This window comes from Diutina rugosa (assembly GCF_008704595.1).
Source record: "Diutina rugosa strain CBS 613 chromosome Unknown scaffold4_size502443, whole genome shotgun sequence".
NCBI classification, from domain to species: Eukaryota; Fungi; Ascomycota; class Pichiomycetes; order Serinales; family Debaryomycetaceae; genus Diutina; species Diutina rugosa.
In genome coordinates, this window is record NW_022995100.1 from 284,348 (window position 1) to 307,707 (window position 23,360).

General features: G+C 48.0%; 12 protein-coding genes across 12 annotated transcripts; 7 read left to right on the forward strand and 5 right to left on the reverse strand. All coding sequences in view use genetic code 12, as the record gives it.

Annotated features, from left to right (window-relative positions):
• Nucleotides 1-80: 80 nt before the first annotated feature.
• RCY1 (Rcy1p) lies at nucleotides 81-2,435 on the reverse strand (the record flags this gene model as incomplete). Its single annotated transcript, XM_034154200.1, has 1 exon — nucleotides 81-2,435. One exon carries the CDS (start codon nucleotides 2,433-2,435, stop codon nucleotides 81-83), a length of 2,355 nt encoding a protein of 784 aa, XP_034013593.1.
• A 1,313-nt stretch (nucleotides 2,436-3,748) lies between these two features.
• DIURU_001636 (uncharacterized protein) lies at nucleotides 3,749-4,657 on the forward strand (the record flags this gene model as incomplete). The annotated part of the gene is made up of 1 exon (XM_034154201.1): nucleotides 3,749-4,657. The coding sequence occupies one exon, from the start codon at nucleotides 3,749-3,751 to the stop codon at nucleotides 4,655-4,657; it is 909 nt and encodes a 302-aa protein (XP_034013594.1).
• A 484-nt stretch (nucleotides 4,658-5,141) lies between these two features.
• Nucleotides 5,142-5,669, reverse strand: MTLA2 (Mtla2p; the record flags this gene model as incomplete). The annotated part of the gene is made up of 1 exon (XM_034154202.1): nucleotides 5,142-5,669. One exon carries the CDS (start codon nucleotides 5,667-5,669, stop codon nucleotides 5,142-5,144), a length of 528 nt encoding a protein of 175 aa, XP_034013595.1.
• Nucleotides 5,670-5,779: 110 nt separating this feature from the next.
• PIKA (1-phosphatidylinositol 4-kinase) lies at nucleotides 5,780-8,491 on the reverse strand (the record flags this gene model as incomplete). Its single annotated transcript, XM_034154203.1, has 1 exon — nucleotides 5,780-8,491. One exon carries the CDS (start codon nucleotides 8,489-8,491, stop codon nucleotides 5,780-5,782), a length of 2,712 nt encoding a protein of 903 aa, XP_034013596.1.
• Nucleotides 8,492-8,695: 204 nt separating this feature from the next.
• OBPA (oxysterol-binding protein related protein) lies at nucleotides 8,696-10,018 on the reverse strand (the record flags this gene model as incomplete). The annotated part of the gene is made up of 1 exon (XM_034154204.1): nucleotides 8,696-10,018. The coding sequence occupies one exon, from the start codon at nucleotides 10,016-10,018 to the stop codon at nucleotides 8,696-8,698; it is 1,323 nt and encodes a 440-aa protein (XP_034013597.1).
• Nucleotides 10,019-11,584: 1,566 nt separating this feature from the next.
• Nucleotides 11,585-14,835, forward strand: PAP1 (polynucleotide adenylyltransferase; the record flags this gene model as incomplete). Its single annotated transcript, XM_034154206.1, has 2 exons — nucleotides 11,585-13,213; nucleotides 13,468-14,835. The coding sequence occupies 2 exons, from the start codon at nucleotides 11,585-11,587 to the stop codon at nucleotides 14,833-14,835; spliced, it is 2,997 nt and encodes a 998-aa protein (XP_034013598.1).
• A 195-nt stretch (nucleotides 14,836-15,030) lies between these two features.
• On the forward strand, nucleotides 15,031-15,564 carry DIURU_001641 (uncharacterized protein; the record flags this gene model as incomplete). Its single annotated transcript, XM_034154207.1, has 1 exon — nucleotides 15,031-15,564. The coding sequence occupies one exon, from the start codon at nucleotides 15,031-15,033 to the stop codon at nucleotides 15,562-15,564; it is 534 nt and encodes a 177-aa protein (XP_034013599.1).
• Nucleotides 15,565-16,640: 1,076 nt separating this feature from the next.
• On the forward strand, nucleotides 16,641-19,478 carry PHM7 (Phm7p; the record flags this gene model as incomplete). The annotated part of the gene is made up of 1 exon (XM_034154208.1): nucleotides 16,641-19,478. The coding sequence occupies one exon, from the start codon at nucleotides 16,641-16,643 to the stop codon at nucleotides 19,476-19,478; it is 2,838 nt and encodes a 945-aa protein (XP_034013600.1).
• A 61-nt stretch (nucleotides 19,479-19,539) lies between these two features.
• Nucleotides 19,540-20,298, forward strand: DIURU_001643 (uncharacterized protein; the record flags this gene model as incomplete). Its single annotated transcript, XM_034154209.1, has 1 exon — nucleotides 19,540-20,298. The coding sequence occupies one exon, from the start codon at nucleotides 19,540-19,542 to the stop codon at nucleotides 20,296-20,298; it is 759 nt and encodes a 252-aa protein (XP_034013601.1).
• A 30-nt stretch (nucleotides 20,299-20,328) lies between these two features.
• Nucleotides 20,329-21,087, reverse strand: DIURU_001644 (resistance to Congo red protein; the record flags this gene model as incomplete). Its single annotated transcript, XM_034154210.1, has 1 exon — nucleotides 20,329-21,087. One exon carries the CDS (start codon nucleotides 21,085-21,087, stop codon nucleotides 20,329-20,331), a length of 759 nt encoding a protein of 252 aa, XP_034013602.1.
• A 674-nt stretch (nucleotides 21,088-21,761) lies between these two features.
• On the forward strand, nucleotides 21,762-22,373 carry SPO11 (Spo11p; the record flags this gene model as incomplete). The annotated part of the gene is made up of 1 exon (XM_034154211.1): nucleotides 21,762-22,373. The coding sequence occupies one exon, from the start codon at nucleotides 21,762-21,764 to the stop codon at nucleotides 22,371-22,373; it is 612 nt and encodes a 203-aa protein (XP_034013603.1).
• Nucleotides 22,374-22,485: 112 nt separating this feature from the next.
• IPP1 (inorganic diphosphatase) lies at nucleotides 22,486-23,349 on the forward strand (the record flags this gene model as incomplete). Its single annotated transcript, XM_034154212.1, has 1 exon — nucleotides 22,486-23,349. One exon carries the CDS (start codon nucleotides 22,486-22,488, stop codon nucleotides 23,347-23,349), a length of 864 nt encoding a protein of 287 aa, XP_034013604.1.
• Between the last annotated feature and the right edge of the window lie 11 nt (nucleotides 23,350-23,360).

Genomic DNA, 23,360 nt, shown 5'->3' on the forward strand with positions numbered 1-23,360 from the left:
TACAAGTAGAATACATCGGCTAATGATTGTATCGTTAAATTCATTTGCAGGGTATGAGTACCGCTTTCAAAGCGGATTGTCTATATAATAACGCAGTCGCCGAAGCCAAAGCCATACATAACTTTCTCAACATGTCGCTTGACTTGGGTCCAGTCTTTTCGTCTCTGAACAAATTCGTAGATCTCTTCTTGACTGAAAATCCCGTTGAACTTACTCAAGTCACTGACAAGCTTAGCGATAGCTTTGGAATCGTCGCCTGATATGAGATAAATGTTCCCAACTTTCTTGAGGGATTCGAACAAGGGTAATACCAACCGCTTATTGGTTCGAATATGACTCCTGATAAAATCACAGTACATATTCAAGTCACTGATCAAGTTCGTGGCGCCCTGAACCAGAATAGTGGACTTTTTGAGAATCTTAACAAGCACCTGGAAGAATCTCTCGGCTATTTCTTGTTGAAAGACGTCGACAATCAGTCTGTCGGCCAGATCCACCAATAGATCCATGTTTTCCTCTAGAACTTGGACTGCTTGGTATCCGGCGGCAGTATGCCCCAATGCCGCCAGTGCTGGAGGGTCATAATCTTCCGGCCGCAACTGAGTGCGATATACTTCCTCAATTTTGTCAACGAGAATTTCCAACGCGACGTTGAGACCATCTGCAACATAATGATCAACAATTGCTTCCAATCCCTTTTTGTGTTGAAGCGCAGGATTCAAAATTGAGTTTTCGTGCTTCACCAAGTGATTGTTAATGAACTCTTCCTTGTAGAAGATGTCTATCATTTGAATGATCAAATCAGCCATGTTGATGAGTTCAAAGAAAAGCACAAGCGGCTGATCAAATGTTTCGTGATGGTCCAGAGTATATGTTGCCAGGTTAGGGTTATATGTCTGAAGATAGCGCATGGCCCGGTCAAATCCAGGGCGCAAATGATTGGTGCCAATTGTTTCGATAATATCCACAAACATCTCTTGCATGGTCGCAAGAATGTCCAGACGTAATCCTGCCATCAGGTAATTGCGGAAAACCGCGAGTCTATGTAAGCCTTCCTTCCCATAGTTAAGTGTCGTGAGCACAAGCTCTGGCAGAAGTATCAGGGTGAGCAGCTGGATGTTTGCACTCAAAATCTTTGCTTTTGCCTCAATTTCCAGGTACTGCTCAGCAGGCTCTGCGTCAGCTTCCCCCAGTTTGCTGGTAGGAACGAACATCTTTTTGAAACTCGACAAGAAGGCATTCTTGGTTTCAACTTTAACATGCTTCAAGATCTGTTGCTGTGTCTCCTGCTCTCGCATGGATACTTCTTTAATCCACTGATTGATGTTATCGGAGCACTGCTCACGGACTCTTGAGATCTCGTCACGAACATATTCGGACACCACCAGCTCAAACATCATGTCCATGAGCTCAATAACCAATTCTTTGTAGCTGCTGCCAATATTCTCCAGAGGAATGAGCTGCTCCACGAATTTCGATGTAAACAGCTGATATATGTAAGGAATTGTCTCAACGTAGCGTTGAGGATACTTCTTCGAATAAGCCACCAAACTCAAAACAATCAGGTTCAATTGGTTGGCAATTATCTCCTCGCAAACTTTAGCCATAATCGGAACCTCCTTGGGGAACATAGCGTCTACCACTTCCGCTTGGTGATTGAATACATCAATGACTGTCTTGAGGAGCCGCTGGAATTCTTCTTCGACTGGACGGCCTTCGTCGTCGAAATACTTCTCGCAAGAGAATTGATCAGTGATTGACATCAAACCGGCGGCGTCAACTTTCTGTAAGAAGAAATCTATAAGCGTATGCTGATTTTGGAGCGAAAGTAACACCGTCACAAACCGACGAGCCGACTTCCAATCTTCAACATCAAAATGGATTTCAACCTCTCGAAGCAAGGCACTTTCAAAAATTTCGATCAAGGAAAGCAACTTATCTCTAACGACAGACGCCAGCGGCTCCGTGTCGATTCTGTTGATCATCAACAAATTATTGAGAATTCTGGCTTGATCTTCAGGAGTGTCAAACTGTCGAAGTAATTTAAGGTTTTCGTAGGCTTGTGTAGTCATTAAGTCGTAATAGTAGGGCAGCAATGCTCGATACAACCGGATCACCTGAGCTTTAGCTGCTTTAGGGGCACGGACGACATGGTCCACTCCAGTCAATGGGTTGTCAAGCGGTTTCAATGGTATGTGTTTCAGTTGAGGGGGCTGAGCCGTCGACCATAAGCCCATGGCTGATAATTTTGACGTCCATAGCTGAGGATCTTGGGCGGCACGGTAGGTGTTCTTCAGTACTTGAGAAAAAATGAGAAGATCTGGAACTGGTAAATGTCGCAGGATCTCTCGGGCAATAGACATGGGAATAACCTCAGGGTTATACACATCTATGTCCTGATTCCATAGAACTCGTGCTTTATTGCCTCGTGGCATGATCCCTCTTGACGTCCCTCCTCGTGGCATCCCATTTCGCGTGAACTGTTATTGTCACGTGTATATAATTTCTATAGTGCGTATACCACACGTGTAGTGAGGATACACTTTAACAATTCACAATCTTAATGGTCGTTGATCCCCTCAAAGTTGTTACTAGGTTATCGAAAATTCTTCAAAGTTGTGTATTGTACGATTACACTAGTGATCTTTAGACAATATTAAGCACGTTCACTCGAAAATGATCGATGTTTAAAAAAGTGCAGCCTGAGTCAACATCATTGTTGACTGGATTCATTATTTCTGAGCATCATGAATATCTCCGTTTCCTCCAGTTTTCTCGTGGTGGACGGACACTTTAACGTGCTCAATTATGAAGTCACCCTCCTCGCGAGCTAAGCGAGGTTTGAAGGATTCTTCCTCCAGAGTGTACATAGAGAACAACGATCTTCCGCTATTTCTTATCTCCTTGTTACCTGCCAATTGTGAAAGCTATTGTTAGTCAAGTCAATCAATATCTCTAATTACTTACCATGTCGATTCTGGCTCTCGCTTCGCAGTAGGAATTTGAGGCCGTGTCATCAAATAAAGTTTGGTCGATAACTTTGGACTTCTGAGTAGCGTTGTGTTCACCCAAAATCTTTTCCACTTTTGCGAAACACTCCTTCAAGCTAGCAAGTTCCGAGTTCATATTGATTCGATAGAGATATGATCGGTATTTATGCAATTGAAAGTGCTGGATTATAAGCGAACGTCACTTTCCATGGTGGTTGTTTCAGGTCTACACATTTCAGACCACCTCGGTTGATACCTCAGAAAAGTCGGTGAGTGTTTTTGAGTCGCCATTGATTACAATGAGATGCTACCGATATAGTAAGCTATGAGTAGGAACGAAGTTTCTCATGAAGATGAACTCATGCGATGTTCTTGAACACCCATACTCAAAATGTTTTGCCAATTGCACTGGAAGTGTCGCATAATCGCGTCAGAACACCACACTTAAAATAATCTTGGCAACATTGGTTGGGTTAATGCGATTATAATGTCGCCAGATCAAATAAGCTAATGCTGCATGGATTTGACTTGCGAAATTGCTGGAACGAAAGAACTTTATTGTATTTCATCTAGCCGAGATGTTTAACGTATTCGCGTGGGAGCTTAACGGGCGGATCAAGTGCAATCATATTTGAATGATTCACCACACATGTTTCAGATTCGTTGTCACGGCAACGCGTCTGACGTTTACATAATTTGAGACTTCCACACCGTTCTCGACTATAAAGTTGGGGGTTGTACCAATATATCCTTCAATCATGTTCAAACTCGCTGCTCGTCTTAACCGCTCAATTGTGCATCACGCCCATTCTCGGCCTCTAGGTGTCGTGTGCTTGTCGTGGAAGCGATTCTCTTCGATGTACTGTCTGGATCCCGTATTGTCTAAGGATGTTCTGCGGGCATTACAGTTGTTGCGTGCTAACATGGAGAAATCCAATCCGCAATTGGTCGGATTAATGGAAGATAAGGTCGAAGAAAAGCTCAAACGGATCAATAACAGTGTGGTCGAACATTACGAGCACTACAAAGAAGAAGGATTGGAGTTTCCCGGCAAAGAAGGCTATCAGGAATGGGATGCAAAGTATTTCGAAACAACGTATGGCTTCATGGCTAAACAGTACGTCATACATTGCAACCGAGCGCAGGATCATGGTCTCCAATCGATTGATGAGATGGTGAAAGAGATTCTGAAAATTTTTCAGGCTCAACACCCATGCTTGACACTAAATGAGGACGCCATCTACCCATATTTCGAGGCCTTCTGGGCCATGTCACACAGTATCTGTCAACCGAAGGAAATTCGTTTTGAGGACCGTGCAGTGACAAGAATTTGGGAATCTTGGTTGTACGGTTGTGATATGGCTGATTGTCTGGCAAGTCTAAACATCTCTCCGGAAGCGGTGCAAAGTTGGTTCAAAATTTTTGAGATTCTCATACTGATTCCCAAAGCCACAAGCGATCATCCCATGCTTTGTCTGTTGAGCCCGCCTGAATATCTGCGTTACTACACTTACGAAGAGGAGATTTCAGAAATCCAATGTGAGGTTGAAAAATTGAAATTCACTTCTGAAGACAAAGATTACAGAAAGTTGATTTTCTGGCTAGGGGTTGCGAACCGCATTGATGTGAACATGAAAGAATTTCACGATAGGTACGAGTTCTTGTAACAAACTATAGTGTGATTTCAATACGCATACCTGCATTTTCTGTAGCCCTATGTTGGTAGTAATGTACGATATACTATTCATCGATCATACGGTAACGTGTCGAGGTCAAATTGATATCCACTAAGTTGACTGAGTGGAGTATCGACTCAATGGTCGAGATCAGTTATGGCAATCAAAGCTGAGATTCAGGTTTCGTCTCAAAATAAGTGAGTCGACTCAGAGATCTAAATTTCCAACCCAGCTAAAGCTCACGTACAATTTAAATCCTTTCCTGTAGAATTAGCCACATGACTCAAATGGCGGTACCCTTTATTGACTTGTGCTCTCCCCCCAACATTATTGGCTTCAGATCTAAGCGAACTACCATCGTGAAAATTCGAATCTCTGTTAAAAGTACCATTGACCTGCATATAAAACGTTCTGCAAGCCAGGATTTATATGAGATTGAGATGTTTCGATTTACGGTGCTTTATTCCAATTAGACTTATGATTCGACAGACTTAAGCTGATTCAATTTACGCAGATTCCTTATTGTGATTTTGAATGTTAAGCACTGCTTTTTGAAATCAACTGGCCTCCATTTTCGAGTTGAGATTTTTTCGTAACGCATGTAATGCTCATGCCACGCTGCATGATTTTGCGCCAAGTATTCATAGTAAGCGTGAGTGTTCTTGGAAGATTTCTTCCATAGCAGCGATGTGATTTTGGACAACAAACGAGTTGGTGGTTTCTGCCGCAACCTATACAATCCTCCTATGGTCAGTCTCATCAAGAGATACCGATTAGGAGTTCGAAACGTTGACTCTGTCTTTTCAACTGCTGTCTTCTTGTTCAAATCTTCGGGTTTGAAGTAATTAATAAATTGAGTTTCCACCTGCCACTCTGATACTGCATTTATTGCTTTCATGGGAAATGAGTCGGGCAGTAATAAGTCTTTCAATGTGTGGCTCACTTGGACCGATTTCTTTTGTAACTGGAACACATGAGCGGAAAGAGGAGTGTCTTCATCCATGCTGAAGGTATATGGGGTTGTATGATATAAATACATAAGCTGTGGGTTTTAAAGCTAAGTGCGTGGGGTGGGGTGTTTCGGCATGGGGCGACAGAGAGGTGCAGCCGCGCCTAATAATATATACCTTGAGTGATCATTTGGAATTGGTCGTACACTCGTGTGTACATCGACCCGAGCGACTTAGTGATAAGACCGTCGACAAATGACTCGGCGTCGGCGTCGCTTAAATCCATCTGTAACCGTTGTGCCAATAACACCAGGGTATTGTCTCCATTGTTGAAGCAAGGCAACGTCAGGTCACGTTGCATCAACTCCACCATGCTCACCACCTGCTGGCCCTGCTTGCGGAGCAGGAGGAAGCAGATCTTACACAATCTGCGGAAGTCGGCGTAATCAGGGCTGTCGACGCCGCCCATCACGTCAACGTATTCTTGGGTCAACTTGAACGGCGCCGCCTCGAAACCAACCAGTCCTGGCAGGTTCAGCAACAAAAACCCAAAGTCAATGTGAATGATGTGACCGTCAGCGTCGACCATAATGTTACCGTTGTGGCGATCTTTAATTTGGAGCACGTAACAGATGATCAGATACGACGCCAACGACTTGGCAAAGTTGGCCCGAGCGTTGCGATGACGTCTCAGCAGCGGGTCGCCGAATTCCTGGACAAAGTAGTCGGACAAAGTGGCGATGCGCCCCCGCGAGTTCTCGCCCAGAGCAATCGATGCCTCGGTCATCAGTTTTTTGATAGAATGAATCAGCATGGCGTTGATGATGGTTTCGACTAACCCGGTGGTGGCCAGAGTGATGACGATTTTCATCCGCTTGGTCCATGCTCCCACGCGATCGTGGCGCCAAATGTTTGAGATGAGGGTGATAAGCTGACAGGCAAAGGCTTCCTGGGGTAAATCATCACCGTTTTTAGCAATCACCAGACATAACTCCCAGTTAGGCAAGTGGCCGTAAGGCGACTGGCTCTTTATTCTCGCACGTTTACGGGCCCAATCCTCACCGACCTTGGCGTCGTTTTCCATTTTCCGCTCGCCAGCATGAGCATCACCAGTGAGTTCATTAATTTTATTGTAATCAATGGAATCAAACTGGTCTTGCAATGCGATCATCAGTTGGACGATACGACCACGGATGGCCGCCGAGTGCTCCAGTGACAGCTGTCCCAGAGACTCTAGCTGCTGTAACATTACCAGAGCGATCCGCATCTGGTCTGCTAGATGCTTACGGTCACCGGGAGGAGCAGATGTCGACACGGTATCAGTATTGGCCAGCGTCGCCAGTGTCACGGGAGTGGCGTCGGCGAGAGGCAGCAGTACTTGAGGGGTTTGTGGCAACCGCGGGGTGCGCGGAAGGTCGGAGAGATCGGTTTCGTCGATCATGGTGGAGATCTCGTCGACACCAGTGCCACCAGAGGTGGCGGAGGCGACGGTAAGGGGCAGTCCCGGAGCTGATGGAGGGACCGCTGCCGCCGGGGCCGGGCCGTGGCCGATTATGCGCAGGTTGTACTCGGAGAACGGGTTGAAGTCGATCTCGTCGCTAAGGTACTCGACGAGCAACAAAAATGGCACCCGTTCCGCCAGGTTAAGCACGCACGCCTCGTTTACCGTCAACCGCAATATCTTATGGTATTTTTTGTTGCGATTAGAGGTTATCGGTAATAACTGCGGGATATCAACTTCGGCGGGGAGCATTTTGTTGTTGATGATGGAGAGTTCGGCTCGTAATGCCGACAATCGAGCTTCTTTAGGCACCAGCGACAATCTCAACGAGATGTTCTGGAGACTCATGGCAAAATCACACGCTTGCCGAGCGTAGTTTACTCTGAGCGTGCGTACAAGTTCGTCGTAGGTCGGTTGCTTTGGCCGTATCGTTTGACTCAACAGACGGGTGAGGGCGGCTTCGGGGACGGCTTCGGGAGAGAGGTCGGGCAACAGTCGCAGCGAGTGGTTCAAGCGATCAGGCTGGGCCCGCTTTTTCTTCAGTTTTATCACCGTGTTTATCTTCAAGTTTTCCTCGAGGGAGTTGTAGGCATTCCGGTGCAACCGGGCACCTTCAGCTTGGGAGAGTTCGGCACGTAAGCCCTTTGATTCGGGTTCATCGTCGGTGGTGACTTCGGAATCGGATTCGAGGTGAGAAAGGCGCGATAACAGCACCAGCCGCTTGAGCGGTACTCCCAGAGGGGCCACTTTTTCGGGTTTTGCTGACAACTGGGGGTCGGTCTCCACTCGTCCTTGGTTCTTTAGGGTTAAGTTCCTTGTCAACGCCTTCTGGAAGTTGGCAAGCTTGAATACAAACAGTTTTTGTTGGCGCAGCTGGCTGCGGATGATCGGATTAATGTAATTGCCAAGGCCAGGCATCGCCACCAGGGCCGCGATCGCTCCGCAAAGTACAAGTGCCGGCTGTAAGTTCTCCTTGAATTCTTGCTGGGGTAACCCTTCGGTGGTAAAGAGAATGTTTTGTAGTTGGTTGATGAACTTGCGCACCGTCTGGAACAGATACAGCTCGGGGTCGTTGCGAAGCTCCCACACGAACGCTTGCAAGTTCCAGAACACGAGTAAGGAGAAGTGCGGGTATTGTACGCAGTAGTCGAGCAAGAAGTCCTCGAGGGCCATCGAGTCGGTTTCGTAGCTGACGAGCAACTGGATCAATTGGGGGATGTAGAACTCGAGCTCGTCGTAGCTGAACTGGCGAAGGCGCTCGACCACGGCATGGTGCACGCCTACGTTGTCACCGTATCGGCGCAAGTAGTCAATGCACTCAAGCAGCAGTAGCCGTGGGCCCTTGAGCGCCGCCAACACCTTCTCGTAGTCCATTAGGCGCTCGCGGTAAGTGACGATTCTCTTACTTATGGCTACGTGTGCACACAGGCCGGGGTGGGCGCGCGCGTGGCATCGGACGCCGCAGACACCGCGGTGTTGTTGGTATATAGGAAAGAGGGGACACTAAAGATTAGCTTACATTGTCTAAATACCGGTCTCTAGAGAGAAAAAAAAAATCAACAACACAAAACGGACGGACTAGCCGCTCTTTTTGAACGCAGGAATCTCGAACCTGTCTTCGAAGTGTTGGCCAGGCAAGATGGGGGCGATCTCGAGCACTTTCTCCTCCAACACCTTGGGGGGGTCGTTGAGGTCCAAAGGTTTGTAAATGACGTACTCAAGGTCTTGCAACTCGGGCTCGTCTTGGTGGACCGACCGGAACAACTTGGGGTACCACTCGACGCCGTCGTCGACGCGCTTCTTGGCCCGTTGACGCTGGTCGTCTTCTACCTTAAACTTCTCCTCCGTCGCCACCTCGTGGTTACGTTGAGCCAACGCATCCACCGTCGGCTTCCACAATTTGCGCGACTCAAACTCCCATTGTTCGTTGATGGGTCTCACCTTAGGCTTGTCGAGCTTCAGGGTCGCGGTGTCGTACAACACCTTCTTCTTGCCCGTAGACAAGTTCTTGATATCCATCACCTCATTCCACTTCCCGGAGATCGAGTACAACTCTTCACCCGTCGACGACCGTTTGATCGTCCCGGCAATGGCGTCGTAGGTCCCAGATATGAACCCTTTAGTCTTGAACTCAATATCGGCTTCCAACCCAGTTTTTTCACACTTGATAACCATGTGGTCCCCCAATTCGGTGCGCATCTTCCCGAATAAGATCCCCCGGCAGTAGACGTTGGGTTGGTTCATGACGTAGGTCTCGTTATGTTGTCCTAAGGTGACGTGGCCCCACCCGTCCATCAACGCTGCCAGCAGGTTACCCAAGAATCTCAGCTTAGGTATCACGACCCCGTCGACACGGATCTTCAGTTCGGGACAGATGTAGAAGTACGACAGCTTTGGCGGGTGGTGGCTGGTTTGCTCGGCAATGTAGTAGGCGTGTTGCTTGCCGGGCAAGTCGTCCCAATAACACGTGAACACCTCGCCCAACACCGGGTTGAGGGGCTTTTTAACCGCCTTGGGGGCGATGTGCCACAGAGCAAGGTACCATCTCGTGATAAGCACAAAGCGTTCCACCGGGTCCAGCTCGGTATTGGCTGCCAACAACAATTCGGGGATCTCGAAGAAGTTGGTGATACGCTCCAACATCAGCTTCTTCTCGAGGATAAACGTGGGCAATGTTATCTTCAGCAAGTCACACCCGGGACGCAATTGCGAGATGATGCTCATGAGGATCAGCTGGCCCTCGTTATCCACTTCATCGATGTCGTCGGTGTCGGTGGCAACCGGGGCCCCCGCGGCGCCGTCGACGACGTCGGCACTGTGGCCGCGGGTGGCGTCGGCGCCGGGGTGGTGGTGGTGGTCCCCCACTATCTTCAATTTGTCCAACTTCGATGTTAACCCCATTGGTGTCGGTAGTGTGGGCAGTGGTCGGAAAGAGGAACACGTTTTAGTGAGAGTGCGCGTTACTAGGGGGGCAACCTTGCGAGTGACCGGGCGGGGTGCTACGCCGGTGGCGGTGTGGAACGGGAGGGGGAGATTACGACAAACTACGCTAACGTAAGCCACGGCGGGGATACCCCATGGGACTGAATTGGGGGGGAGGATCTTCGTATTCACATGGAGAGGGCGCTTTTTTTTTTTTCCTGTCTACTGCTCTCACCGTTACCAGGCTCCGGCGTGAGTGGTGGCTACATAAAGTCCGAAATTAGCCATCTGATGAGTGGCGATGGCGGTAGCCCCCGGCGCCGAAGGTTCCGCGATAGTGAAGGATTATTGCGATCCCGGGTGCCAGGCGATCCCCAGCCATTGCCACCCGACAGTGGTCTGCGTCCATGTGATATCTAACGATTATGAACCTTTGCCATGGCGTGGCTGCAATTGGAGACGATGATATTGGTTGAGGAGTCCGCGCGCTAACCGTAGTCGGTAAAAGGGCAACTGGTCGCACCCTTTTGGGAGCCATACGAGCAACTCAGCCATGCGGATAACGATTCCTTACATGATGCGACCTCATGGCCATAGTTCCTTAGAGTCTGACCCTAGATGGTGGTAGCCACAACCATATAACAACTTTTCCGAAGATTATTCCCCAATTGAGTACTATCAGATCGGTCGGGAACGATCACCGTGGATCAGTCACTGCGGGACGGTTGACAGAGATTGAGCGAGTTCCTGATAGTAGCTGAATCAGAGGATAGTATTTTAACCGACTCGTCTTATGTTAGGTCATTAAGACTCAATTGGTGTTGAACGAATAGTTTGGATATCAACAGAGAGGGTTGTGAGCGTTGATAATGGCAGATAGACCGAACTGGTAAATAAATGCGGTTTCGAACTCATGTACTAAATTTTGTGCTATTTTGTCAATATTCCCCATATCTGGAATATCATTACCTTACTGTGTGCACGAACTTCGAATACATTTAAGCTGACGAAGCATGGGACCAATATAATCCAGTAAGAGTAAGAAATACATAAACGTTGACTCAACTCTTTTACAAGAGTGTTATTGAAAGTATATCGACTTCGCGGTGACCTCGTATTCGCAGAAGTACACGAATCTCTGCCACTGAAATTTTCTATGAGTACCACCTACTTTACACTAGCTTTTATACACAGCCAGACACCTAGACACCTAACATATCAGTTACATCGCATTGTGTTCCAATCACAAACTAGCCAGTAAGGGGTAATCACAAACTCATTTGATACACATGAAAGCTTTGTGACCTTTCGACTGTCGTATTGGTAAAGTTGTAAGAAACCTAATGGTATCCGAATTCACAACATCGCTAGAAGAACACACTTAAGTCAAGCCTTATACAGACCACACCTGACCTCCTCACCTCACTAAAATTCGTCTACACAACAATTTTCAACCCTCTCGCCTGTCACCTCGTCGCGACCGCGAACGTTTGTGAAGGGGTCTCGAATCGCACTATCGAAATTGTTCATCTAACGGTCCGCACCATGACTGACACCGCCAGTTTTGGGGTGACTGCACCCATCCTGGTGGCCAATCCCACGCCGGCGGAAAACGCCATCAACGATGCTCTCATCAAAGAGCTCAAGCTCCGCAACTCGTTTGAGCCCGAGCTGGCGACTCGGCGTCGAGCCGAAGTGCTCGGCACCTTGCAAAAGATGGCGGAGGAGTTCGTCTACCGGGTTTCTAAGCGCAAAAACATGAGCGAGGGCATGGCGCGGGACGCCGGGGGGAAGATCTTCACGTTTGGCTCCTACCGGTTGGGGGTGTACGGCCCTGGTTCCGATATCGATGCTCTTGTCGTCGTGCCTCGCCATGTGTCTCGAGCTGACTTCTTCGACGAGTTCCCCAAATTGCTTAATGAACGCCCCGAGCTCGAAGAAATGACCCCGGTTCCCGATGCGTTCGTGCCCATTATCAAGCTTGAGTACGGGGGCATCTCCATCGATTTAATCTGCGCTCGTCTCGATGTATCGCGAGTGCCAGTTACTCTCACGTTAGAGGATAAAAACTTATTGCGGAATGTGGATGAAAAGGATTTGCGACTGCTCAACGGTACCCGGGTCACCGACGAGATCTTGAAGCTCGTGCCTAAGCTTACGGTGTTCAAGCACGCGCTTCGTTGTATTAAGATGTGGGCCCAACAGCGGGCGATTTACGGGAACGTGTCGGGGTTTCCTGGTGGGGTAGCATGGGCAATGCTAGTGGCTCGTATTTGCCAGCTTTATCCCAATGCGGTGGGGGCGGTGATCGTCGACCGCGTGTTTAATATCTATCATCAATGGCTGTGGCCTCAGCCAGTGGTGCTCAAGAAAATTGAAGACGGGCCGTTGCAAGTACGGGTGTGGAACCCAACGTTATACGCTGGCGATCGTCATCATTTAATGCCGGTGATTACGCCGCTGTATCCACTGATGTGTGCCACCCATAATATTGGTCAACTGACGTTCAAGGTCATCATGGAGGAATTTAAGCGAGGCAAGGAGATTATGGCGGATATTATTGCCGGCAAAAAGACGTGGGCCGATTTATTTGAACGCCATAAGTTTTTTCACAAGTATAAGTTCTACCTCTGCGTGGTGGCCCTGACGTATGGCACCAGTGACCAACATGCATTGTACCTGGGGATGGTGGAGTCGAAAGTGCGTTTATTGGTGCAGAGGTTGGAAAACGTGGCTGGGGTGGAGTTGGCTCATCCCTACGTTAAGTCATTTGATAATGACTACTTTTGCGACTCTAAGGAACAGGCGTCGCAGATTGTGGCGCTGTACGGGGATCTTCTGGGTGAGAAGCTCGCCGCCAATGTCGCTACCAAGCGCGAGCTGGATTCTCAAGTCGAGGTCCACCTTACCAAATTCTTTGTCGGCCTCAACGTTGACGTTGACAAGTGTGGTGGAGACAAGAAATTAGATATCCAACAGCCTTGTGGCGACTTTATGAATATCTGTAAGACGTGGACGGAGTTTGATCCTAAGATCAATGGCATCAATATCAAAAAGGTCCGGGTGTACGATCTTCCCAACGATGTGTTCGTTGAAGGAGAAGAACGCCCGGTGAGAGTATCGAAACGCAAGCGGGTGGTCGCCAAAGGCGAAGGCGCCAAGAGACCTAAAAGCGTTGCCGTAAATGAATAACTGATAGACATAGCATTATACGAAAAATAGTCAAATTTTTAGGTTTTTTTGATATGAAGGGCACATATATGTCATCGACTGGTGTTTCCGTCACATCCTGCATATGCGACATCATTCACAGTTAATAAAGCCATCGAGTGCGGAGGGCATCGGATTGAGAGCGAGCGATGACGAACTCCCTTGAGGTATGTATAACCCCCCGTTGAGCTATAGTGGACTTTTAACTAACCAACCAGGAACTGATAAAGAACCACAGTTCGGCGTTTGATGGTTTGCTTTCGCTCATCCCCGCGAAGTATTACTACGATGATGCCACTCAGGATCAGTGGAAACAGAAGAAGAAACTGAAACAAGAGCAACGCCAGAATAAGCGGGCCAAGCTTGACCCGCTGTCTAAAGACTCCGCCGACGATTACGCCAATGGCCATGCGCTGGCGAAACACGTCAAGGATAATAAGGCGAAGAAGGGTAAGCCTGTGAAGCTCCCGGGGGCTGCAACGCTACGTGGGCCGGTACCGGTGGCGAAGGCTTCCAACGATGATGAAGACGACGATGAGTCCGAATCTCTGGACTCGCTGATGGCGCTTGACTCCGTCACTGTTTTCGATGACAACGGCGATGAGGTTGAAGATGCCAGTGAAGCCGCCGAAGACGACGCGGCGGTCGAAATACAAACCGCCAACGACGACGATGCCACTACCACCGATGAGTCTCATTCGGTGAAGGAGAAGGCTAAGAATGCTAAGGCTCAGTTACTGGAACAAGAGCGCAAGGCACGGGAAGAGAAACTCGCGGCGTTACGACAGCGGTTAACTCTGAAGATCTCCCAAATGAAAGAAAAGCGGAAAGCGGTTGGTTCTAAGGCCGAAGGGGCTCCCAAATCGCGGCAGCAAATACTCGAAGAGCGTAAGCGCAAAGCTGAATTGCGTAAAAAGCGGAAGCGGGAAGAAGAAGAAGAGCAAGCCGACGACAGCGACAGTGATAACGACGACAACGACAACGACAACGACAACGAAGTTAACGATGCCGACGAAGTTGGCGCTAAGGATCTGACGTTTTTCGGTAATATCGTGTTTAACGATGGTACCAGAGTCACCTCCGATCTCACTAAGTTGCGAAACACAGCCGAGAAGAGAAAGAAGAAAGGTCCGGCCAACAACGACATCAAGGCACACCTCGCCATCCTCGAAAAGAAGAAAGAACGCTTTGCCAAGTTACTGCCTGAGCAACAACAAAAGGAGTTAGAGAAGGAGAAGTGGCAGAAGGTGATGACGCAAGCGGAAGGGGTGAAGCTCAAAGATGACGAGAAGTTGTTGAAAAAGGCATTGAAGCGCAAAGAAAAGCAAAAGCTTAAGCTGGAACGCGAATGGCAAGAGCGGACACAAACGGTGAAGGACACTAAGGCTGCTCGTCAAAAGCGCCGCGAAGAGAATCTTCAAGCGCGTCGCGACGCTAAGGGGGTTCGGGGCAAGAAGAAGAAGCAGTTGCCGCGGTTGAAGAAGTTTACTGGCATTGTTAACAAAGCTGGGGGTAAGACTGGGGGCAAAGCCGGCGGCAAGAAGAGGGCTGGCTTTGAAGGCAGTGCGAAGCTGAAGAAAAAGTGATTTTACATACCCTCCTTTAATAGTATATAGCATTTTCCTTTAATTTCAAATCTGACATAAGTATCGTTACAGTTTCGTTCACTTACATGTAATTACGTGTATGACGTCATAATTACACGACGCACGACCCTTAAAGAAAAAAAAGTCGCGCGTGCGAATAGTTCCTCGCCGACCCCGTCGAACAAATCCTAAACCATGTCGATCCCCCCTCAACTTCAGCAAGCGCTTGCCGGCATTGACCGTCAATTCCAAGGCAACAAGTTGTTTGACCAGTTCGAACAGAGCACCGGATTGCCCCGTTCGGTCGGTGTTCTTGGCGGTGGCCTGCTCTACGCTTTGCTCGTGTTCTTGAACATCGGTGGCTTGGGTCAATTGTTGACTAACATTGCTGGGTTTGTGTTGCCGGCGTACTACTCGTTGATCGCTCTTAAGACCGTGCGTAAAGACGATGATACCCAGTTGTTGGTGTACTGGGTGGTATTTGCCTTTTTCAACGTGATTGAATTCTGGTCGAAGGCTATCTTGTACTGGGTGCCCTTCTATTTTTTGTTCAAGCTTGTGTTCTTGTTGTGGATCGGTACCCCCTCGACCGGTGGGGCCCAAATTGTCTACAACCACTTCGTTGGTCCCATTGGCGACCGCATTTTGGCCGCCACTAAAGGCAACCACGGGGAGAACCAGATCAACGAATTTGCTGAGTCGGTCTCCAGCAAGGTCCATGTCCAATGACTTAATTGAGTAATTGATCGTGAACTAATACATGAAGCAAAAATGTACGTAATTAGTGATTTCAACGGCTGTTAGCAACATTACCACTCTATCGACTCCGCCCCCTGGGAGCAATAGCTCCTCTCGCACGCGGCTGAGTCGTGGACCATGCGAAAATGACGTAGTGGCGGGAGCGTATTTGACATTATGCAGGCCAACCACGAGTTTAGAGCGGAGAAGAAGTGTCAGTTTCACCTTCTAAGCCCACATGCTCTGTCGGCCCCGAGACAATAAGCAGGTGTGCTCCCCCACCCCCTTCACTGAGCAGGACATCGCCTCGACTCGTCTAAGCATCCCTCCCCGTCAGGCCAAGCAAACAGCCAGCCAAGCAAACAAACCAGCACCGGCAGTGAAACACTTTCTCGATTGTCTCATGCTAGTACACTGCGCTTGCGGCTTAGCATCGCTTTTGGACTAGGGAGGAGAGAAAAAAAAAGAGACAAGAAAAAGTCGATCGATAGTCATGAGTTCAGGATTGCCACCGCGGTGACGTTATATCGTAAGAGGGACAATCGTCATCGACGCAATTAAACTCATCTAAAAATCACCGCCATTAACCCCCTTCCATCGTCGACTCCTCCACCAGAGCCATGCACTATGATTGATATCTGGTTACGAACTTTAAAGCAAATCAACTTAAAAATGACATTCTGTGATATGCACGCGTGCTGATAGACTGCTCGTAGCTACAACGAAAAAGGAAGGGTTACGTGGCGAACGGCATATCGAGCAAGCTACTCTGCAACGTGACCTCAGCCTCATCTGACGATGTGAACGAGGTAGAGGAATTCATTAGCCTTTAGAGAATAAAGAGGACCTCCTTCTAGACCCTCGTCAGCATTGTTCGACGGTCATGCACGACACGACGTTCGCAAGATGCTCGTCGCGGTTGGTGCCTCAATTCCATTGGCGGAACACCACCGTTAACCTGCGCCTCGCGTAAGCCGCTGCGGGTTGCCCAGGTGAAACGTGCATGTCAGCCGCCCACAATAAATAAACACAGCCATCGCCGCGTCTGGCACAAATCCATCCCATCCATGAGCTCGACTTCTAGTGCCAGCGCTAGTGCGTCGCTGCTGGAAGCTCCCGCGGCCGCGGGAGGCCAAAACACGTCGGTGTCGGCGTGGTTGTGGACATTGGTACCCACCCTCATCTTCGCCGTTGTCTACTATGGCGTGTTCCTCACGTTCAGAAAGCGTGAACCCAGAGTATACGAACCGCGTCTGGTAGTGAAGACATTGCCCCCGGAAATTCGTATGGACCCCGCCCGTCGAGGTGCTTTTGGCTGGTTATCTTATTTGCTCAAGCAAAATACCCTGTTCATGGTGCATCACCTTGGTCTCGATGGCTACTTTCATGTTCGATTCATCTTCGAGTTCATGTGCGTGTGTATTCTTGGGTGCGTGATTTTGTGGCCAATTCTTTTCCCTGTCAACGCGACTGGGGGAAACAACGAAGCCTTCTTCTCGATTCTTTCCTATTCCAATGTCAGCAGCAAGTGGAGATTCTTTGCCCACGTCTTTTTGTCATGGATCTTTTTCGGTTGCGTGGTGTTTTTGATTTACAGGGAGCTTGTGTACTACACAACCTTCCGCCATGCCGCTCAAACCACCCCATTTTATGACTCGTTGCTCCTGTCGCGCACGCTTCTCATCAGTGAACTCCCTAAAGAATTCATGGCCGAAGAAGAATTGCGCAAGCACTTTCCCCTGGCGACCAACATTTGGTACGCTCGTAAATATAAGGAGTTGCAAAAGAAAGTCAAAGAGCGCACTAAACTTGCTAAAAAATACGAGGGCTCTGCGAACAAGGTGATTAGAAAGGCAATGAAGCAGGTGCTCAAAGCTGAAAAGAAGGGCGAACCCGCTCCTGAACCAGCTGATGATGTCAACACTTACCTTAAGGGCGGCAAAAAGAGACCCACGCACCGTCTCAAGTTTTTGATTGGTAAGAAGGTTGACACTTTGGACTACGGGAAAATTAGACTTGGTGAGCTTAACACTGAAATTGCTAAAGATCAGCGCGAACATGAGGCCAATGAACAATTGTCTTCAGTGTTTTTGGAATTCCCTACTCAAATCGAGTTGGCGAAGGCGTACCAGGCGATTCCTTATCTCAAGGAGTTCAAGCACTCTCGGCGCCGGTCGGGTGTTGCCCCTGAAGATGTGGTCTGGTCAAACATGGCCTTTACCAAATATGAACGGTGGTTGCGGTATATTGGTGCAAACACCGTTCTCACCCTTTTGGTGGTATTCTGGTGTGTTCCCATTTTTGTCGTTGGTGCCATTTCTAACATTAACTTCATTACTACGGCTCTTCCATTCCTCAAATTTATCAATAGCGTTCCTGATGTTATCAAGGGTGTGATTACTGGTTTGCTTCCTGTTGTGTTGTTGGCAGTGTTGATGGCTCTTCTTGTACCATTCATCAAGTTTATGGCGAAGCAATCGGGCTGTCTTACTCAACAAGATATTTCGGGGTACACTCAATCGTGGTATTACGCGTTTTTGGTGGTAAACTCATTCATTATGATGACAATTGCGTCTTCATCGATCTCCGTTATTCAAGATATCATCAACAATCCCAGTCTGGCTCGTGATATCTTGGGTAAAAACTTACCCCAAGCCGCCAATTTCTTCATCTCTTACATCACTCTTCAAGGTTTAGCTGTTCCTGGTTCATTGCTCGCCCAAGTCGTTGGTCTCATCTTGTTCCAATTCTTGGGTAAGATTTTGGATGGGACTCCTCGCGCTAAATGGACCCGTTGGACTTCAATTGGTTCCCCTGACTATGGTGTTGAGTACGCTACTATGCAATTCCTTTGCGTTTTGGCATTGTCTTACGCAATGATTGCACCCTTGATTCTTGGCTTTGCCGCCGTTGCTTACCTTTTAACTTACTTTGGTAAGATTTACGTTATGACGTACGTCAAAGTCCCCAACCCTGTTGATGCTCGTGGTAGAAACTACCCTAAGGCATTGTTTCAATTATTCACCGGCTTGTACTTGGCTCAAGTGGTGCTTATCATTATGTTTGCCATTAAGTTTAACTGGGCTTGTGTGGCGCTTGAAGGTGTATCTCTTGGGGCAACGGTGTTGGCTCACTTGTGGTTCCAACGGATGTTCTTCCCTATCTTGGATACTGTACCTATTAGTGCCATCAAGGAAGCTGCTGGCGACCCCGACTGTGTCTACCCTATGAGAGATCAAGGTCGCAAAGAGGTTAAGACTGAAGGTGTCAGCTATTGGGATGGCGGCAATGAACTTGGTGTCATGAGCTCTCATGTTCACGGCCAAGTCTTGAACGACAGATTCCCCATGGACGACGAGAAGGCTTTACCTGTCCCGGAAATCGTTCAAGCACCTTCGACTATGTCTACCGACAAAGCCACTCGTGTACTGACCGATACCGAAGATGTACAGAAGCGCTCTCCATTTGGTGATGACAACCGTGTGAGCGATGTGGGTAACTCTAAATCGAAATATGGTTTGTCGGACGGTGTCAACACTGGAAAGGCGGCTGCAAAATTGGCTACTAGCGCCCCCAAGGCAGGTCTTCTGTGGATCTCCAGATTTTTCCACCCCAGAAGAGAACTGTTCCAGTTCTTGAGATCTTTGATGCCTGATATTTTGTTCCAATACATCGAGTATAACCCTGATTTTGTCGCGAACGCGTACACTGATCCCGCGGTGACGGATTCTCCTCCTGAGATCTGGCTTATTAAAGATCCCATGGGTCTTTCGGAAATTGAAAAGAATCAAGCTAAGGTGGAAGGTGTCAGTGTTGTGGATGATAACGCTTCCTTCATTGAAGGGACGACTAATTTCCAATTTGACGGACCTCCTCCCGGTTATGAAGAAGCCATTCGTGCCTGAATTTCTCTGTAACGGACCACGGGGACCTGAGCATGCCCTCGGTTTTGATCTGCTGTACAATATGCTCGGTAACGAAATGTTAATATACGGGATAGCTCCCCTTTCACGTTTAAACTTTTTACAAATGTACAAGTTCATGATATTCCTTCGTTTAGTAGCAGCCACGAGCTATCTTGGGGCAGCGATTACTCCCATTGACTCACTCTCAGAAATTAATATCACGGATAGCGAGGCCGTCTTCAAAGTCGGCGACCGCTTTTTGGTTCCTCTTAAGGACTCTGTCGAGTACTACTTCTTCAACGTCACCACCAATAAAACAAGTGATGATGGGTATATCGCCGTGTCGCCTTGCCACCTGCAAATGTATCTGCCCTACGCAGGTAGATTCAATGTTGAATACACCAATGGGAGGCTAGTACAGATTGATACTACATTAACCGGTAAAGGCTCGGTAAACCCATCTTTGATTGGTCTCGTCTCCTTGACTACTGGCGTTGATCTCAAGCTAGGCTTATCGGTGAGTAATACAGATACAACAGGCGTTGATTACGCTTGTATCGTCGAACCAGGCCGAACTTGCCAGGCTTTCGTAAGGCCTCATGCTGTGAGCATCAAAGCACAAGGAGTCATTGGGAGACTTCAGGATTTGATGCTCCAATCACTGACACAGGTGCCAGAGGTATTGCAATGGACTTATCCAATCGAGAATACTGGAACATTGATGTGTCTATGTGACGATCAAGTTGAAAATTTGGCTTGTGAGGCGCGTATCAATTATTATGATCCGTTTCACCCTATACATTTAGAATATCGTATCTAGATTACATTACTTCATTATTTACCAACTCATTTAAAGTCTGGTCACGGTTTCAGATATGTGAGTTTTGTTTTTGTCATTTGCGGACGATGATATTCCTCTCTCATTCGCCACCACCAGAATCATGCCACGCGGAAGGTCACTCGATGAGCCTTCTGGAGAAAGTTCTGGAGGGGGTCCCGAGGGGGGACCAAGACTGTCTTGAGAGGAGTTCCGGGTCTGAGCTGCAAAATGTCCCGCAGAAGCATCTTGAGTTGGGTGAGTCCGGTAAAAGTCCTCATCGGAGATCACATTCATCGCTTGGATGGGCTGGCCCGTCAGAACCAGAGTAGTTCTGTGATGAACCAGAGGGATCGGTGCCTTGATATTGGGGTTAGCATGAAATGTCCCATCTTTATCGTAATACCCCATGTCGTATTCTGTCGCCTCGGCCGTATATTTCGGGACGTATGCCAGAGGCATATCAGGTTCCTGCCGGGTAGGTTGATCGTATTGGTTTTGTGATTGAAGGTAAGACGGCGGAGTCATCCAACGGGTCCCATAAATAGGTGCCGCTCCATGGCGAGCACGCCTCTTATTCACTCGGAGCGTGCCGAAAAGAATACCAAGGACAAGCACAATGAAAATTGCAAAGAACGCCCATCTGGCACCATCGGTGAAGCGTGTGTCATCATCAAAATCTCGTGGAAGTATCGCCATGAGCTTGTATAACTGACGAAAGTGGCGCGTAAACGAAGCAGCACCTCTGATATCCTCGAGGGCTGAGCCCCACGGCGTGCGTGCTTGGTACATGAGTTTACTGCATATAACACATCACGTGCAAATGACATGTATAGCCTCCACGATATTGAGATTTAAGACATGCTGGACGATATATGCGTATCTATCCTTGGTCGAATGTCGTAATAGGTCCAACGACTGTTCATGTTCATGGATTGTAACATTAGCCTACCGCGAGTCTATGTGTCTGGTGACGATGCATGCATAAGTTTCGAAAGCTTGGCTCAAATGTTTGGCAATTCGTGAGTGTTGATTCTTCAATGTTTGAGCTAGAAGTTAAAGGGTTCCGGATTAAGCGTGAGCCGATCGGCTTGTCAACCTATCAACAATTTGATGAACCGTCCCAGTGAGTATTGCCAAATCTTATACCTCTATTTCGGTCAACTAACTAAAAAAGTTTCTTGGCTACTATTCTTGACAATCTTGGTCAGACCTTACAGACTGGGGGAGTGTGCTTTGAATTACAAACCTGCTGGTCATTGATTGATGAACACACTCTGGCGAAGTGTGCTATGCTTGTCAAAATTGTTCGATCCTGTCTCAAAATTGTTTCCATTCCTGCGATTACTACCTATAGAGACATTTTCTATCAGGACGTTCGGCTCTATCAATCGCAAGCACGAGCTACTGCCGTCATACAGCAATTCTCAAAACTTGTTGGCGTCGACCCCATAACATTTGGAGTTATGGCATCTCAAAAAGGATTGATGGGTGGTGCAGGTAATATCATCACCACAAATGGCTCGGTACAAGTAGACAATGGTAGAGGTGTGCAATTGATCCCCTCCAATATTGTACGACTTGACAATGTTAACCTAATTGTGGCTTTCGAAAAGGATGCAATTCTTAGCAAGTTTCTCTATCACTCTCGAAATCTTGCATTGCCGTCTAATATTCTCTACGTCTCTGGCAAAGGCTTTCCGGACAAGGTAACCCAAAACCTTTCCCATATAGCTCAAGCTCAAGGTATACCCCAGATAGTGTTTGTGGATCTGGATGTTTATGGATTGATGATCTCTCAATGTTACGCTGGTGCTGCCTACGCGGGTGTAGAGATCATATCATATAAAAGAGGATGGGTTGACACAAATAATCGAGAACGAATGTTGGCGGCTAATTTCATGGCAAATGTGAAAGACGAAATAAAACGCCGCGAACTTCAACGAGGGTGGATTGTCAACAAGAAGGCTGAACTCAATTTGATTGATGGCATTGACGGCTTGACATACATTACTCAAACTATCGAACAGGCACTTCAAGTTGCCCGTGGGGGAACGGCTGCACACAATCTCACGTGACTGAAAATTCCAACATAATTGGCCAGCATAGATCTAGAAGGTTGGGTGCGGAATCAATTCGGCACCGGAGTATAAATATAATAAAGGGGTCGCAATTTTTCACCAATTGACCATGTCTTACACCACTCGTCAAATTGGCGCTGCCAACACCTTGGACTACAAGGTTTACCTCGAAAAGGACGGCAAGCCCGTTTCCGCCTTCCACGACATCCCCTTGTACGCCAATGAGGAAAAGACCATTCTCAACATGGTCGTTGAGGTTCCTCGTTGGACCAACGCCAAGTTGGAAATTTCTAAGGAACAAAAGCTCAACCCTATCATCCAAGACACCAAGAAGGGTAAGCTTAGATTCGTGAGAAACTGTTTCCCTCACCACGGTTACATCCACAACTATGGTGCCTTCCCTCAAACTTGGGAAGACCCCAATGTTGCTCACCCCGAAACCAAAGCCAAGGGTGACAATGACCCTCTTGATGTTTGTGAAATCGGTGAAAAGGTTGCCACCGTTGGTGAAGTCAAGCAAGTTAAGGTGTTGGGTGTGATGGCTCTTCTTGACGAAGGTGAAACTGACTGGAAGGTTATTGTCATTGACGTCAATGACCCTCTCGCTCCCAAGTTGAACGACATCGAGGATGTCGAAACCCACTTGCCTGGTTTGTTGAGAGCCACCAACGAATGGTTTAGAATTTACAAGATTCCCGATGGCAAGCCCGAAAACCAATTCGCCTTCTCTGGTGAATGCAAGAACAAGAAGTATGCTGAAGAAGTTATCACTGAATGTTCGGAAGCTTGGCAAAAGTTGATCAAGGGCGAAGCTGCCGACTCGAAGGGTATTGACTTGACTAACACTACCCTCGAAGGCACTCCTGGTTTCGCCCCCGCTGCTGCCTCGGAAATCCCTGCTGCTTCGGCTCAAGCTGCTGCTCCCATTGACAAGTCGATTGACAAGTGGTTCTTCATCTCGGGTGCTCATTAAGCAATTCATAG